The sequence below is a fragment of the Ctenopharyngodon idella genome, chromosome 6, assembly GCF_019924925.1.
Source record: "Ctenopharyngodon idella isolate HZGC_01 chromosome 6, HZGC01, whole genome shotgun sequence".
Classification (NCBI taxonomy): domain Eukaryota; kingdom Metazoa; phylum Chordata; class Actinopteri; order Cypriniformes; family Xenocyprididae; genus Ctenopharyngodon; species Ctenopharyngodon idella.
In genome coordinates, this window is record NC_067225.1 from 33,118,801 (window position 1) to 33,135,186 (window position 16,386).

At 36.3% G+C, this 16,386-nt stretch overlaps 1 protein-coding gene and 1 long non-coding RNA gene across 2 annotated transcripts in view; both read left to right on the forward strand.

Moving 5' to 3' along the window:
* Window positions 1–16,386, forward strand: part of LOC127513950 (uncharacterized) — a 200,981-nt gene that overhangs the window by 56,514 nt on the left and 128,081 nt on the right. The window lies entirely within an intron of this gene.
* Window positions 1–16,386, forward strand: part of necab3 (N-terminal EF-hand calcium binding protein 3) — a 39,465-nt gene that overhangs the window by 3,997 nt on the left and 19,082 nt on the right. The window contains exon 2 of the mRNA XM_051896194.1: window positions 5,394–5,418. Coding sequence (XP_051752154.1) covers window positions 5,394–5,418 — 25 coding nt within the window. The remainder of the gene's footprint in view (window positions 1–5,393; window positions 5,419–16,386) is intronic.

The window sequence follows — 16,386 nt, forward strand, 5'->3', positions numbered from 1 at the left end:
TCCCTCGATTTACTAATTCTTGCGCACGCTTTACTAAGTCATTCCCTTGATTTATAAATCATGCACATGATTTACTAATTCGTTCCCTCGATTTGCTAAATTGTACGCACGATTTAGCAAATCGAGGGAACAAAATAGCAAATCGTGCACACGATTTATTCTTTTTTCCTGCATGTCATGTGAGGGGCTCCGTACTTACCATTAATCTTGCACAAAAAAAACATTATATAACACCTAATTTTAGCATTTACTCTCCCTTTCAAGTGCCTTGGACAAAGCATGCTGGGAAATAGAAATCCCAGCCTAGTTTCAGTTCAACTTAAGTTAGTCTGAATGAAAAGAAATTAGTTCATTCAACTCAAAACAATGAAACAGTTCAGTTTACTTGAAATATATCAGTGCTGTGAACTCAAAAGAAAAAGAAAGTTCTAAATACTCATAACAGTTGATTTTGTTTAATTGTTAAGTTTGTCCTACTCAAATCAATTAAGTATTTTGAGCGTTAGGTATGAATGAGTTGAAGAGTAGTAATAATAATGCTCGACGATTACAGATCAAATTGAGATTAACAGAAAAAATATTTCTTGTAGTGATGAACGACCTATATTAAAAGAAATGAGGTACATGACCTGCTAATGAAAACATTAAATTAGATTAAGGGTTGCTTTTATGATTAAAATAGACAGTGAGCCTTAAGGGTTAAAATATCACGTCGGACAGAGCTTGTGTTTGTGGGAGGTATTTATTCGCTCCCCGAGGCGATAATTACTAATCATCTTTCCCGAGTCTGTATCTTCGAAATTTCTAAAGCCGACTGACATGAGAAGAGCGAACAGCTACTTATAATTCCCTCGACCCGCGTTTGAAGCTCTTGAGCGCTGATACCAAGCCGTGGGCTCTGAAGGAAAACGAGGTTTGGATTAACTAAGATGCTGTCAGGCCTATTTATAAAGCGTGACTCAACTGATATTGTGCTTTGTGAATCGTTTGTTCTCTTTCTAGTGAACGGAGTCAGTAGGACCCGTGTCTCCCCACTGGCTCAACACCTGCCAGAGAGCCATTGGAAACGATCTCTCGGCAGGAAGCTCAGATGACCTTTAAAGGACATTGTTAATGATGCATTATCCTACACTTATCTTTTGGCAATGCACTGTCGCACATCTGGCTTTTGCAAACCTTATTGTGTAATATAAAGCTGAAGAATCAACAGACATGCAGCCTGCTCTTCATAAACCGAGTATATTTCACCTTTTAATCTCTATCCGGGTGTCGTTTTTCTTAGATTAATCTGCTCTAGAGGGATTAGTCAGCACTGAATGTGAATGTGTCTGGCTCTTAGCCAAATGCAAATCCAGCTATTGGTTTTAGTTAATACCATTTGTCTGAATGACATTTTAATTTTGCATGCCAGTTAGCTGTGTTTTAAAGTTGTTTGTATTTTAATAAGACTGTGAAACTGCACATTTGTTTTAGAAATGTTATCAGAATAGTTTATTCAAAAAATGTTAATGTCTATTTGGAGCACAAAAGAAATATAAAAGCATGATCTTCATGCAGCTGTTTCAGGAAGCTTGTTTCTGCCTTGAAATAACAATTTACTAACTGACTTTTTTTCTCAGAATTGTGAGATATAAACTTGCAACTGTGTTATAATGTGTAATTGTGAGAGAAAAAAGACTGACATTTTTTTCAGAATTGCGAGTTTATATCTCACAATTCTGACTTTATAACTCGCAATTCTGACTTTATCTCACAATTTTGACTATAACTTTATATCTCGCAATTCTGACTTTGTCAGATCTGACTTTATCTCGCAATTCTGACTTTATATCTCACAATTCTGACTTTATAACTCGCAATTCTGACTTTATATCTTGTAATTCTGACTTTATATCTCGCAATTCTGACTTTATATCTTGCAATTCTGACTTTATAACTCGCAATTCTGACTTTATATCTTGTAATTCTGACTTTATATCTCGCAATTCTGACTTTATATCTTGTAATTCTGACTTTATATCTCGCAATTCTGACTTTATATCTCGCAATTCTGACTTTATATCTCACAATTCTCTTTATATCTCGCAATTCTGACTTTATATCTCGCAATTCTGACTTTATATCTCGCAATTCTGACTTTGTAACTCGCAATTCTGACTTTATATCTCACAATTCTGACTTTATATCTCGCAATTCTGACTTTATATCTTGCAATTCTGACTTTATATCTCACAATTATCTTTGTAACTCGCAATTCTGACTTTATATCTCACAATTCTCTTTATATCTCGCAATTCTGACTTTATATCTCGCAATTCTGACTTTGTAACTCGCAATTCTGACTTTATATCTCACAATTCTGACTTTATATCTCGCAATTCTGACTTTATATCTTGCAATTCTGACTTTATATCTCACAATTATCTTTGTAACTCGCAATTCTGACTTTATATCTCACAATTCTGACTTTATATCTCACAATTCTGACTTTATAACTCGCAATTCTGACTTTATATCTCACAATTCTGACTTTATAACTCGCAATTCTGACTTTATATCTCGCAATTCTGACTTTATATCTCACAATTTTGACTCTCGCAATTCTGACTTAATATCTCGCAATTCTGACTTTATATCTCACAATTCTGACTTTATAACTCGCAATTCTGACTTTATATCTCGCAATTCTGACTTTATATCTCACAATTTTGACTCTCGCAATTCTGACTTAATATCTCGCAATTCTGACTTTATATCTCACAATTCTGACTTTATATCTCACAATTCTGACTTTATATCTCGCAATTCTGACTTTATATCTCACAATTCTGACTTTATATCTCACAATTTTGACTCTCGCAATTCTGACTTAATATCTCGCAATTCTGACTTTATAACTCACAGTTCTGACTTTACATGAACTGGGATGAGATTTCAGAGCTACATTTTTCTTTTTGCATGAACTATTCATTTAAATTAAATACAAGTATCTCAATAAGATCTAAAATACATTCATTTGCACTGAAACCACATGTATAAACTGCTACGTTGTCAATACTGAGGTCTAGACAAGAAGTGAGTAGTTAGTCTGACGGTGACACTCTACTTCAATTTTCCTTTGTTTTGCTTGTTTTTGCTTTGTTTTGCTGTAAAATTTGAACACTTACAGCTGTGTTTTATGAGATAAAATAAATTGGCCACCTGATGATTTAGATGCTGATCCCAGAGGAGAAATTGAGCTCTCAGAATGGCACTTACAGGCCAGAGCTACATAAAAGAAGCAAATAGCAGAGGAATGACTTTGGAAAAAATAAGCTATAAAATGAAAATAAGCATAAAAACCTGCTAATGAGGAACAAAGAATGAGAAATATTGATAGAAAATCTTATAAATATATACTTTATGATGAAAAGGTTTGATTTTTAAAGGTGTATATGAAAACGAATAGTCTGGCTTTAGATGTTGTTCATATCTAGCTGAGTTGTTGTACAACTTGATGGTAGATGCCATTTTTAGTTGCCCAAAGAACCTTTCAGTGAACACTTCTTAATGTGAAGAACATTTAATAATCTGGTGTTCTTCACGTGTGGGTCAAAAATGACCTAAATTTTATATACTTTATACTATATTTTAGTTCGATAATGGTTTTTATTTAATATTTTGTATTTTTAGGTACTAAATTATAGTTACACTGTAGTTATAATATATTTATTCACTTTTTGAACATAGACCTGAAAATGAGAACCTGAAAACTACAAGAAAATCAAAGCCATACATCTAAACAAGTTGTGTTCCAAATTTGAGCTTGATATCTCAAAAAATGAGCTTTCAGTAAGATTTTGTTTGGGTGCAGTACCAAACGCTTCCACTAGATGAAATTCGTCTCCCATTCATTTTTAATGCGCTCATTTTTGACCGCGAGGAGTGTGACTATTTTTTTCAGGACCATTTAACCTTTTCGAATCATGTCCATGATTTTTTGTTTTGTGTTCACATAGCAAGTGCCAAAACCTTTACCAAGTTTCGTACCATTCCGATGAAGTAAAAAATTCTAAAAAAAACTAAACGTAATTTTTTCGGTCAAAAATGACCGAAGAGCACCAGAGTGTTAATAATCTGAAGAACCTTTCTCCACCATAAAGAATCTTTTGTGCAAATGGAAAGGCTCCATGGATATTAAATGTCCTTCATGGAACAATGCCAATAAAGAACCTTTATTTTTAAGAGTGTAACACGTGATAAATGTACAGGTGAGATAAATCTAAAGTAGTGTGAGGTGCAACAAGAACTGAGTCAGGCTCAAGAGCCTTTTATTCTGTGGAAACACATGGATCCGTGTTGTGGAAATCTATCAGACCCTTGAACGCAGCCTCTTTATGTTCACTCATACACTTTATAATCACCCAATAATCAGAGAACTGCAGGTACATGTATGGATCGTAGATAGAACAGACCCTTGTGGGCATCGACTTGTATTGACAGTAACTTTGCCCGTCAGAAGTGAAGGCCAGATGGTATTAAAAGCACTTGAGGAGTCATTGAAAACTATAACAGGGTGCCGACCCCGTCCAGGTGTGAATGAGCCGTGTTTAGCCACTGGATGATTGTACTGTCAACACCTACATAATCCTCAAAGGCAAACTGTTCAGAAACGTTCTCACCCTGAATCTCAGATGAGTCTCAAGCCTTCACAAATGTGATATGTTTGGGCTACCGGCCTGAAGAGCCAATGGAGGAAGGAGGAGTGGGAAAAAAAACGCTTGACAGATAAAAGGATTAGCTGCCCTTGAGAATATAGCAACCATTTTCTCTGTTATGATGATCCAGTAGAATTTATGGTTATTATCTTAAAATATTTTGATCAAAGGGATTCTTCTGAAATGCTTGAATTTTGTTTTTAGGCAACCATAAATTGTGCCTACATGCATTTATTTACAAAACAACACTAGCATTCAAAAGTTATGCATCATGCATGTTTCTCCAATATTGTTAAAAAGCATGGCAAGATGCATCTCAACTCCATCCTAGTGAAAGTCTATGGTTATAGCGCCACTTAGAGGTCAAAAGTAGAAATTGCACGTTTTTAAAAATTGTGTGTAGTTTGAGCTCTTAGAGAGAGAGAGTGTGTGTGTATTTTGCATGATTTATAAAAGGATGACTAGTTTGTTTATGTGACTAACAGGCCTAATGAAGAAATCTCAGTTATAATGTCAAGTTCCATCAGTGCTGAAGAGAAAACACCATAAAGCTCCAAAGCTCCACAGTTCTTTAAAGGCCAAATTATGTTTATTATTGATCACCACTGAGCATTTCCATCAATCCCCAGTGCTTCTGAATGCTGCTCACGTTGATAAACTGGCCATTGACTGTTTTTCATCTTTATCTCTTCACAGATTTTCCGCAGAGCTGACAAAAATGGTGAGTGTGAATCTTGACCTTTTGCTGCATCAGATTTAAAAGGTTTCTCTTGTTACTTTTACACAGCGGTTCAATTGCATGTCTAATGAAAAGCAATTTATTTCTAGCATTCTGCTAAGTCACTGTAAATAAAACTTTTATTTTGCAAAAATAACCTGATGTATTGGTTAACAATCTCTCTTGGTGTGCACGAATTTGAAAGAAAAGTAATAAAACAATAGAAGATGCTTATGAGTTCAAATATCAACATTCCTTAAAGGGGAGCTATTATATCACTTTCACAAGATGTAATATAAGTCTCTGGTGTCTCCAGAATGTGTCTGAAGTTTCAGCTCAAAATCCCCCACAGATCATTTATTATAGCTTGTCAAATTTGCCCCTATTTGGGTGTGAGCAAAAACACGCCGTTTTTGTGTGTGTCCCTTTAAATGCAAATGAGCTGCTGCTCCCGCCCCCTTTCCAGAAGAGGGCGGAGCTTTAACAGCTCACGCTTCGGTCGCTCAACAACAACAAAGCTGGAGAATCTCACGCAGCCAAAATGAGGATTGTCAGTAACGGTGTTCAGCCTTACATTGTTCAAACCGGAGTCGACACTGATGGAGAGACTCAGGAAGAAGTTACAACTTTTAGAATGAAACTGGACGTTTCTGAATGGTTAGTGGATAAATTTATGTAGTTGCTGTGGAGTTGATTCAACTCATCGACTAGCATGTGCCGTCATGTTAATCTTTTGTGCAAATCCAGCGTTGAATTGACCCTCGTTTGTGAAGCAGTCCAATGGTCTCACCGCCTTTGTTGTGTGTTCTCGGGGGCGGGGTTTATGTAAATTTTAAGGTTTGTGATGTCACCAACCCAGGAAGAAGCTCGTTGTAGTCCCTACCAGCCGTTTGTTGTAGTCCTTAAAAAGCGATTTCTGTAACAGAAAATATCTCCCTTTGCATTGAACTTTGAGCGTCGTAACTTTGCATATGTTGTTTATGCTCAAGCAGCAACATTACACACTAACTAAAGTTAAAAAAGTGAAATCGTAATCATGGACCCCTTTAAACACCTCTGATTGGTCATTATTTTCAACAGAAATGCCTGTGATTGGCAACGCAGCAAAAGCACGTTGTAAATAGACACTTTGGCAGCACCGTTAACTTCTTTGTAATTGTTTGTGAAATTAACTAGCAATTTGTAAGTGAAAATTGTTTCTACACCAGATTTTTGGGAATGCAAATATAGCCGGTTGCAAAAGAAAAAACTTTTTTTATTTTTATGCAGAATGCATTACATCTCTAAGAGTTTGAAACCTCAAAAAAACCCTCAGACACGGTGGCCCGCTGGTTCATCTGTGCGGCCCAGGAGCCAATGACCAGCCTGTCACGAAATCCTGTTTATTCTTCAAAGGACGGTAATGCACGAGGAGGGAGAGGGTGAAATGAACAGAATGATGCGCTGTCCAAACAAATCAGAAATGAGTGGCTGTCACCGGGGCAGCACAAGTCCTTTCAGAGGTCATTACCATTGTTCCAGAATGCCAATTACCTTCTTGCCACTTCAATCATGCTCTCATCATTGCCAAGGACAGAGAGAAAGAGAGAAAGAATAGTTGAGTGGGAGAATATAAGAGCGGCAGAGAGGCGAAAGAGTCTGCGGATGTGCTGTGAAAGCCATAATTAGTGAGCTTTACTAAGGCAGCATCAATATTACTATTGCTCACGGTGAGTTAGTGTGATTTGAACAAACCCCTAACATTACATGTACATTCGCCATGTTTAAGCAATCAGATGCACAGTTGTCATCTGTCGGTTGATAAAACCAGTGGGGGAAAAAAATCCCACAGACCCTGAGACCATAATATAATAACCCTACATGGAGGTCAGTTTTGCACATGTGACGCTTCTCAATATATTCAGAAATCTAATGACATCATAAAGCATCTGGGCTTTGAGCTGTTGGTGTCAAACTAGAGCACTGTTGCTAAGTAGAACACTGAGTTACGAGTGGGAAATAAAAACAGAGTTTGGCTGGTATTCTCCTCTTGAGAATAAATCAAGCTTTTAGTGGAGTTTCAGCTCTCCTGTGTGGATTTTGAGCTCAGCGACTTGAAGGGAGATTATTTAAAGATTAGAAGATGAGTTCAAACCAGCACTAACCTAGTTAATAAACTCTCTCCCACAGGCCTGTGATACCGAGGTGATATATGAGTGGATTTCTGAAGCCAACTTATCTGGGTTGTGTTTGATTAGACTGATTAGGGCTGCTAATTAACTTTCGAGTATTAATGCAAGAATTGTTGGTATTAATTCAGTATTTTTAAAGGCATTTAATTTGCATGTGAATGTGAAATATCACCTTTTGCTTTATACACTGTAAAAAAAAAATATGTTCATGATTTGTATTCACAAAATTTTTTCTTTTGTCAAATCAACTTAGATAATTAATGTGGTTCAGATAACATAATATTTTGAGTTTCTGTTGATTAAACCAATCGCCTTCATTGAATTAACTCAAATTTAACTCAATCAGGTAACTTACTTTAAGTTAAACCAACAATTCTTTTTTTACAGTGTAGGAAATGCTTTATTTTACTTCTCCAATCACATTAAATGCATAATCAGTGTTATTTTAGTATTATTTATATAATATTTAGTGCTGTCAAATCAATTAATTGCAATTCATCGCATCTAATATGAAAGTTGGTAATAATATGTATATATATTATATAATGACTATATATATATATATATATATACATATATACACACACACACACTATATACACACACACACGTATATATATATACACACATACACACACACACGTATATATTTTTACAAACTTTTATGTTAGATGTGATTAATCATGATTAATTGATTTGACAGCACTAATAAAAATTATTTCTTTAATTTTAATTTAATTTTAATTTTAACTTTAATTTTTTTGTTCTTCAACTTAAACATATTTAAAAAAAAAATAATAATAAATTAATCACAATTAACTGTTTTTGATCAAATGACAACCCTAATAATAATTAATAGTCTATGAAAAATGTTTTGAAATATGGTGAAATTGTATGTACTGGGTAAGTAAACAAATGAATGAGCATGTTAAGGGTTAGTTGGGTCGTTTAAAATTGAAAGCATCCATCAGTGGCAGATTTAGGCCATTGCTTGTTGATTTTAGTGCTGTAATGGTTAGTAGTTAACGGTGATGTGTACTTGTATGTATGTTCAAATAGTTTCCGGTGTGTTCAGAGACACTTAAGTCAGTTATTGGTTGTTTAACTTCATCAAGAGTTGAACAGTGACTCTGTCAACGTTCCTCTGCGGCCCAAAAACTGCTCAGTTTTGGGGCAGAGCTATCTGTGAAAACTGTTTGAAAACAGTCATTATTTTGCAGTTATCTTTGCTCCAACTTTGAAATTACATGCTGCTTCTTTAAATTCAACTGCTTCAATATTCTGGTTGTAGTTTGTTCTTCCACTAACTGTGTCACCCCACTGTCGTCCGTGTTACGTAACTGAATCGTATCGCCTGAAAGAAGGTCAGTTTCAGCATCTGCCTGAGCCCGTCACTGCTGGCCAATCGAATGACAAACGGCACGTCAAGCGTGTCTGACGGTGCCTTCGGCAGGGCCCGAAATACTGGAGCTGTCAGCACAAGAGACACATAGAACGAATGAGAATGTGGGGGAATGTAATGAAAAAGGCCTAAAAGAGACAAAACAGGCTGTGAACGCCCACTGCGACTGTCTCTTCACATACAACCAGCACATTCCCTTCTGTTATTCTGCATCTTCCTTCCACAAATTAGCCTGTTTGCAAATGTTCTAGATTTCTGTCTGCATATTCATAATTTCCTCATCCTTTAAACCCTGTTTATCGTCCTTTTCCTACTGTCTCCCCCTCAATCCCTTCTTTATTCCTCTCTCTCTGCGTGTTCCTGTTTCTTTCTCCGCTCAGACAAACAGACAGATTGGCTCGGGCTTCAGAGTGTTTGTCTGCTCGCATTGCATCTGTTGACTCAATCTGACAGCACTGCTGGTCGAGTTAGTGGTGAAGCAAACCTCTCAGAACTAGAGAGGAAGAAAGACAAGGAAAGATGAGAGTGATTATGAGGATACAGGAGCTGAAAGTATCATGAAAGGAAAGGGAAAGAAAATTTGTGCTATTCATTGAATTGGTCAAAAGTTTCTTTGAGGTTTTTTGTGAATGATTCCTCAAATCATGTTGAGGAGAGGTGTGATGTTACTTTATTATGTGATCAGGCAACATTCTAGCAACCATTTTGGAACACACTTGCAGCATTCTAACAACCATTCAGAACATTCTTGCAACATTCTAGCAACCATTTAGAACACTCTAACAACATTCTAGCAAACATTCTTGCAACATTCTAGCAACCATTCAGAACGCACTTGCAACATTCTAGCAACCATTTAGAATGCACTTGCAACATTCTAGCAACCATTCAGAATGCACTTGCAACATTCTAGCAACCATTTAGAACGCACTTGCAACATTCTAGCAACCATTCAGAACACACTTGCAACATTCTAGCAACCATTCTTGCAACATTCTAGCGAACATTCTTGCAACATTCTAGCAACCATTCAGAACACTCTAACAACATTCTAGCAACCATTTAGAACGCACTTGCAACATTCTAGCAAACATTCAGAACGCACTTGCAACATTCTAGCAACCATTCAGAGCACTCTAACAACATTCTAGCAATCATTATATTCTAGCAACCACTACCAGAAACATCATATCAACCATTCAGAACACACTTGCAACCATCCAGAAGAACCTAGCAACATCCTATCAACCATTCAGAGGAACCCTGCATTAGCACTAATCACAAAGCACAGTGCTTTTTGTGTGCATCCCTCTGTTCCAAATTCAACCACACTTTAAATCTGCAACAAGAAGCCAGTGAGCTCAAGAGAGGCAAAAGAGACACTGTTGGATAGTGTTACTTCATGAGTGATTATTGCATTATTTGATTTCATATTGAGTAAAATTAGTTTTTATTTTATTTTTGCACTATTGTTTTTTTTTCATCCGAGGTACTGCCTCTCTTATCTTGCCTGAGTTGAATTATCTGTGAAAATTGCACTTTTTTAGACCTGTTCTGAGTAGTAAAGGTTATCAGACTGTCATACTGAGATGAAAAATTACATGCGAAAACTGCAGTTCTCTGAGAAAGAGCCACCGAATGAGAAATAGCTTAAAGAAGTGGATGACTGGAGGTTTTGTGCTGAAATAAAGCGTCGCCTTGGCAGCTCTCACAAAAGCTTGAGACTGTCCTGTGAATTCCAAATCAAACTTTGTTTCTCTCCTGTTTCATTTAAAAAAAAAATTCTTTTGAACCTCATCTTCAGAAAAAAAGATACTGCCTCTTTTAAAATGTGCTTTTAACTATTCAGATGATACTGTCTTTTCTTTCCTCGTGTGGAAATAAAGCTACTTTAAGCATAAAATATTCATATAGAATATTATCACTAAAGACGGCATTTGCTGTGTCTCATTACCGCAGGGCAATTGTGTCACTCATACATAAATGAATAATTCTGCATCCAAACTGCTCATAAACTATTTAAATTTCTTGCTCTTGGACTTCAAATCATTTTTGTACATTTGCAATGAATACATTTAAATAAGTTTGACCACCTGCTGCATATTTGAGCATGCTCCTTTGAGCTCGTGTTCATGCAGAGAAGCATGAATCATCATTTTCTCAGTTTTATTTTGTTAGATCTCCATCATCCAGAATGAATGTCTCAGAAATTCTCCTTCACACTGACATTCAGCCATTTCTCCCATTGTGGCAGCGGTGAGATGTGATGTACGTCTTAGCCATTATTTCGGATCCTTCCAGCAAGGGACAAACGTGGGCACAAGAGACGTTTGTCTGCTACTGAAGCACTAAAGCTGCAGGGCAGGTTCTGGATGGACCGCTGGGTCGGTCCCTGGTGAACACCTGGTGACATTTGACAGAATCACTCATAGAGATTTTTGCTCTTTTTAAGGTATATTCACCCACTAAACACCTCCAGGTAATGGAGAGCTAATTTGCCAGTGTGGAAATATTTAATTCTGGTGCAGTAAAAAAAAAAATACATGGTAATTTTGTTGCACCTTTAAAATAAAATAAAAAAGTGAAACTTAATTGTAATTTAAAACTGATAGGCCATGCATTAGAAGATATAGAGGGTTGTGGATGCACAGCATTTTTGGGTTGATGTGCTTGATTATTTTAGTGTTAAGATATTGAAGGTGAATTTACTAAACTATTGCATCTCTTTTGCAATGCCAGATAGCTGAAAGTATCAGGAAAGAGCAGAAAGGAGACAAGTGTATTAAAAGACAAGTGAATCATGTCAAATAGCGAAAAAGGGAAGGAAAATTTGTGCTATTCAATGAATTGGTCACAAGTTTCTTTGAGGTTTTTCGTGAATGTTACCTCAAATCATGTGTCTTGTTGAGGAGAGGTGTGCTGTTTATTATGTGATGAGACTTCCAAGCCATTTCTAGAGACCAGAATAGTATTGGCATACTTGCAACATTCTAGCAACCATTCAGAACATACTTGCAACATTCTAGCAACCATTTGGAACACTCTTGCAACATTCTAGCAACAATTCAGAACTCACTTGCAATATTCTAGCAATCATTTTTGGAACATATTTGCAACATTCTTGTAACTGTTTGGAACATAATTGCAACATTCTAGCAGACATTCAGAACACTCTGACAGCGTTCTATCAACTATTTGGAACACACTTGCAACATTCGAGCAACCATTCAGAACACGCTAAACACATCCTAGCAAGTATTGCATCTCTTTTGCAATGGCACAATTTCCCCATGCATGTTTGTGCGATGATTTGCATAATTCCTTTAGAGAAACAACCCTAAAGGTACATGCAAATAAATGGTGCTGTCAGTGTTTTTAAATGTCATTAAATGTTTTTTAAATGCCTGAACCCCATACATTTTTGAAGTGTGGATGTGTGTATGAGGGAAAACAAATCAGGCTTTAACAGAATAAATCCCTGAAGTAACTGTACCAGATGAGCTTCTGTCACATTGCTCCACCCTTCCTAAAGGAAATGTTTTTGAAGCACAGCATGGAATGGGTGGGAAACGCTTAGGAAGACGCATTAGAGTCTGTTGATCCCCAGACAACAACACAGAACGGCACATTAGTTTTGAGACTAAATAAGGCAGAGCAGCAGAGTAGATAAAAGTCTCCTGAGAGCCAAACTGTTCTCTCCGGTGCCTCCATTAACCACAAGAGCTGCTATCTAGCTGTCTGCAGCAGATTGGAGCTATTACTGGACTTCAGATATCACTCTGAATTAAACTTTGACCTAGAAATGTCAGGTGATGTTTGGCAAAAAAACAAAGCAAATGTTCACAAAACACAGATGACCAAAATCAAGCATGCAAGTTTACGTTTAGGCCACAAAGTGCTCAATTGCCATGCTTAAATCAGATTTAATCAGAAAAAACAATGGATGTTTTATAAATATCAGTCTAAACAAGCACACTTTACTCTGAAATGTTCATCATAACATCATCGACAAATGTTTTTAATATTTCATATATTGCATTTTTGTGTATATTGCATATTTTGTTATTAAATTAAATGATTCTTCCTTTGTTATGTATGCATTAGTATTAACATTTTAACATACTTTTAACATACTTTCACTATCCAGACCGTGCATCATATTGTACGTATATTTTTTTGAAAACATAATATATTTTTATTTTTTATAATTGAATATATATATTTAAATATATACACTAAATATCTAGAGTAAGTGTTTTTGAAAGAAGTCTCTCTTGCTCACCAAGGCTGCATTTATTTGATCAAAAATACAGTAAAATACAGTAATATTGTGAAATATTATTACAATTTAAAATAACTGTTTTCTATGTTAATATATAGTAAAATGTAATTTATTCCTGTGATCAAAGCTGAATTACTCCAATCAGTGTTATATTTATATTATTATTTTCAGGACAATTTGATGAATAGAAAGTTCTAAAGAACAGCGTTTGTTTGAAATAGCATCTTTTGTAACATTTTAAATGTTTTATTGTCACTTTGCACCAATACATCCTTGGTGAAAAAAAAATTTTAAATTATTTTTTCTTTTTTTGTAATCTTACAGACCCTAAACTTTTGAACCATAGCATATAGTATTATAGTTTTATCACTTTTGTGTATTATTTCATATAGTGCAGACAGATACATATTTAACTTCATGGATGAAATGAATGAATGCAAGTTTAGGGTCCAATTCTCACTTTTAACTACAGTAGTCAACATTTGAAGTGGATCAAAACCTTTCATCAAAGTTGTCCTAAAACCTACTTCTAAGGACAACTTAGTTCTTAGGACAACTTTGATGAACTTTTTTGATCCACTTCAAATGTTGACTACTGTAGTTACTTATTAGCATGCATATTACTATTGGCTGTTTATTAGTACTTATAAAGCACATATTAATTCCTTATTCTGCATGACCATATTCTACATCCCTTTATCCTAAACTTAACATCTATCTCACTAACTATTAACAAACCCGCTGATACTGTAACTGGAAGTTCTCAAAGTGCTGATGTTTCTTCCAACATAATTACATTCCTGATCAAGATATAAATTAACTTTATTTTCTTCTTAAGTGCATCATTGGCTGGCTAGTGTGTATTTTAATTACCCAAAGACAGAATGAAGAAGGTGCCACTGTTTGGCTCTGAACCGAAGCTGAGCGGAGATCTGACCGTCTGTTGTGAAGAGACTGAACCCAGATGGCCGTAAAATTTGCTCTTGAATTAATTGGAGCCGTTGGAGAGTTTTCTAATGCGCTGAATATGTCCACTGTCGCTTTGAGCCTCCTGTGTAATTAAGTATCCATTTGGCCGCAAAAATGTTTTTAACTTAAAAACATTCAAAGCTCTTTCATGTATTGTAGTGAAATTGCATATTTGTGGATCAGATAGTTATTTGAAGAAGTCTTGTTAATGTGTGCATGAATTATATGAACCTGTGTGTGTGTGTGATTTTAGTGAATTGTAAGTCTGATCACCATTTTGACAGTATCAGTCTAATTATGTTCTTTTGGCTCATCACTAGTTGATGTCTAGATCAGAATGATGTGTGCTTTATAAATGAGACGTATTTTACTTTCATTCTCAGTGTATTCTTTCTCAAAGAGGATTGAACTGCCGTTCTCGTCTGATCTCTGGCCCTGGAGACAGGCTGCTTCTTTTTGCCATCTGTCTTTGATTTATGCCTGAAACTTTTCTCTGTTCCAATATAAAAGTTATCAGAGGCTTTATATTTCAACATATTTAGGGGTTCAAGCACATAGCGCTGAAACCCTATTGTAATTGTTAAAATTTCCAAGGATCAGCATTCTCCCCTAAAAGTGATCAGGCAGACAATGTCACCAAGGCTCGCCTCGGTCGGTCTGACTGGGGCGCTACAGTGGCGAAAAGTACGAAATCGCTCATAACTTCTGAACCGTTAGGAGTAGGCTCAAGTGTCTTATATCGTTGGAATCATTTGAGTAAATTTTCGTGTATTTTGGATTTTTTGAAAAAACAACTTTTGCGAACTAGTCCTAGGTTTTTGGCCTGATCGGAACCAAACCAGTGCAGTGAGATTCTCTGGAGTCTGATTGTCAATAATTATCAAAAAAAGGATAAAATTTCAATTCTTGATCCCTAAGGGCCGCCAAAACGTTCTAAGTGTGTGGAGCCGCTTTTACTAAAATGGCTATAACTCGTGAACGGAATGAGATATTTTCACCAAATTTGGCACACCTATGTAAGAGCTTATTCTGTGGTTTCATGAAAAAGGATGCGGCGACTGGCCATTTGGTGGCGCTATAACAGAAAAAAAAACATGAAAATGGCTATAACAACTTCACCGTTAGTCCTATCAACTTGGAAATTAGCATGCGGTATCTTTGTCCAAGGTGCCATGACTGTCTATGAGGACATTGACGTATCTCAAAAAACATGTCCGCCATCGGCCAATGAATGTTGAGCAGCTATCAGACAAGGTTAACGGAGGCCTATTGGAATGAAACTCGCTGTGCCTGTTTGACTCACGGCTCTAGAGACCTGTGAGAATTTCGAAAGAATTCGGCCACCGGAGGGTGCCTTTTAAGTTTTTCACGTGCATAAAGGATTGTGTATCATGCAATTTTTCACACACACCCATGACATTCATACCACATGGTAGGGCTGGGCGATATGGCTGAAAACTGTATCACGATATCAGTGTTTCATATCGGTTGATATCGATAATTATTGATATTTTTTATGACCCATTTTAAAATAAGGACCAGGAGAAAAATATATTACATTTAAACATTTTTATTTTAAACTTATCCTTCCTCTGATCATAATCCCCTCAGTTATTAAGACAGAAATGTCAACAAACATGGAAAACTCAAATAATTAAAATGTTGCAGCTACAGATGTTGTTGGTTGAATACGGCTGTGCTCCAAAGGGTGAGCGCGGCTAAGGTGGTACATCAAGTTCGTGGTATTACCAGTCTTGGCGGGGACGACGGTCTTGCATAATTTGCAGACGACATTGGTCTGACTATGGTCAGACTTATAATATCCAAAAAACTGCCATACTAACGAGCTGACTTTTCCTCTTTTATTTACAATTACCTCGCTCACTGCGGCACTCATTTTCTGCTTATCAGTCGCCGGTTACTGAAGAGGAATCCAGCAGACCAGCACGAGACAACGATATTGCGCAACCAAATATGATACTGTTACATGATTGGCTGTTGCTAGGTTACCAGAGAGCGAGTGCCTTTGTTAATGCAACCAAACTTGCTTCGCAACCTCTGTTTTCTTCCGACGAAGAATAAAAAATATCGAAGGTTTTATCGAACACATTTTTTATTGATATCGATCACGTGTCTATCGCGATACA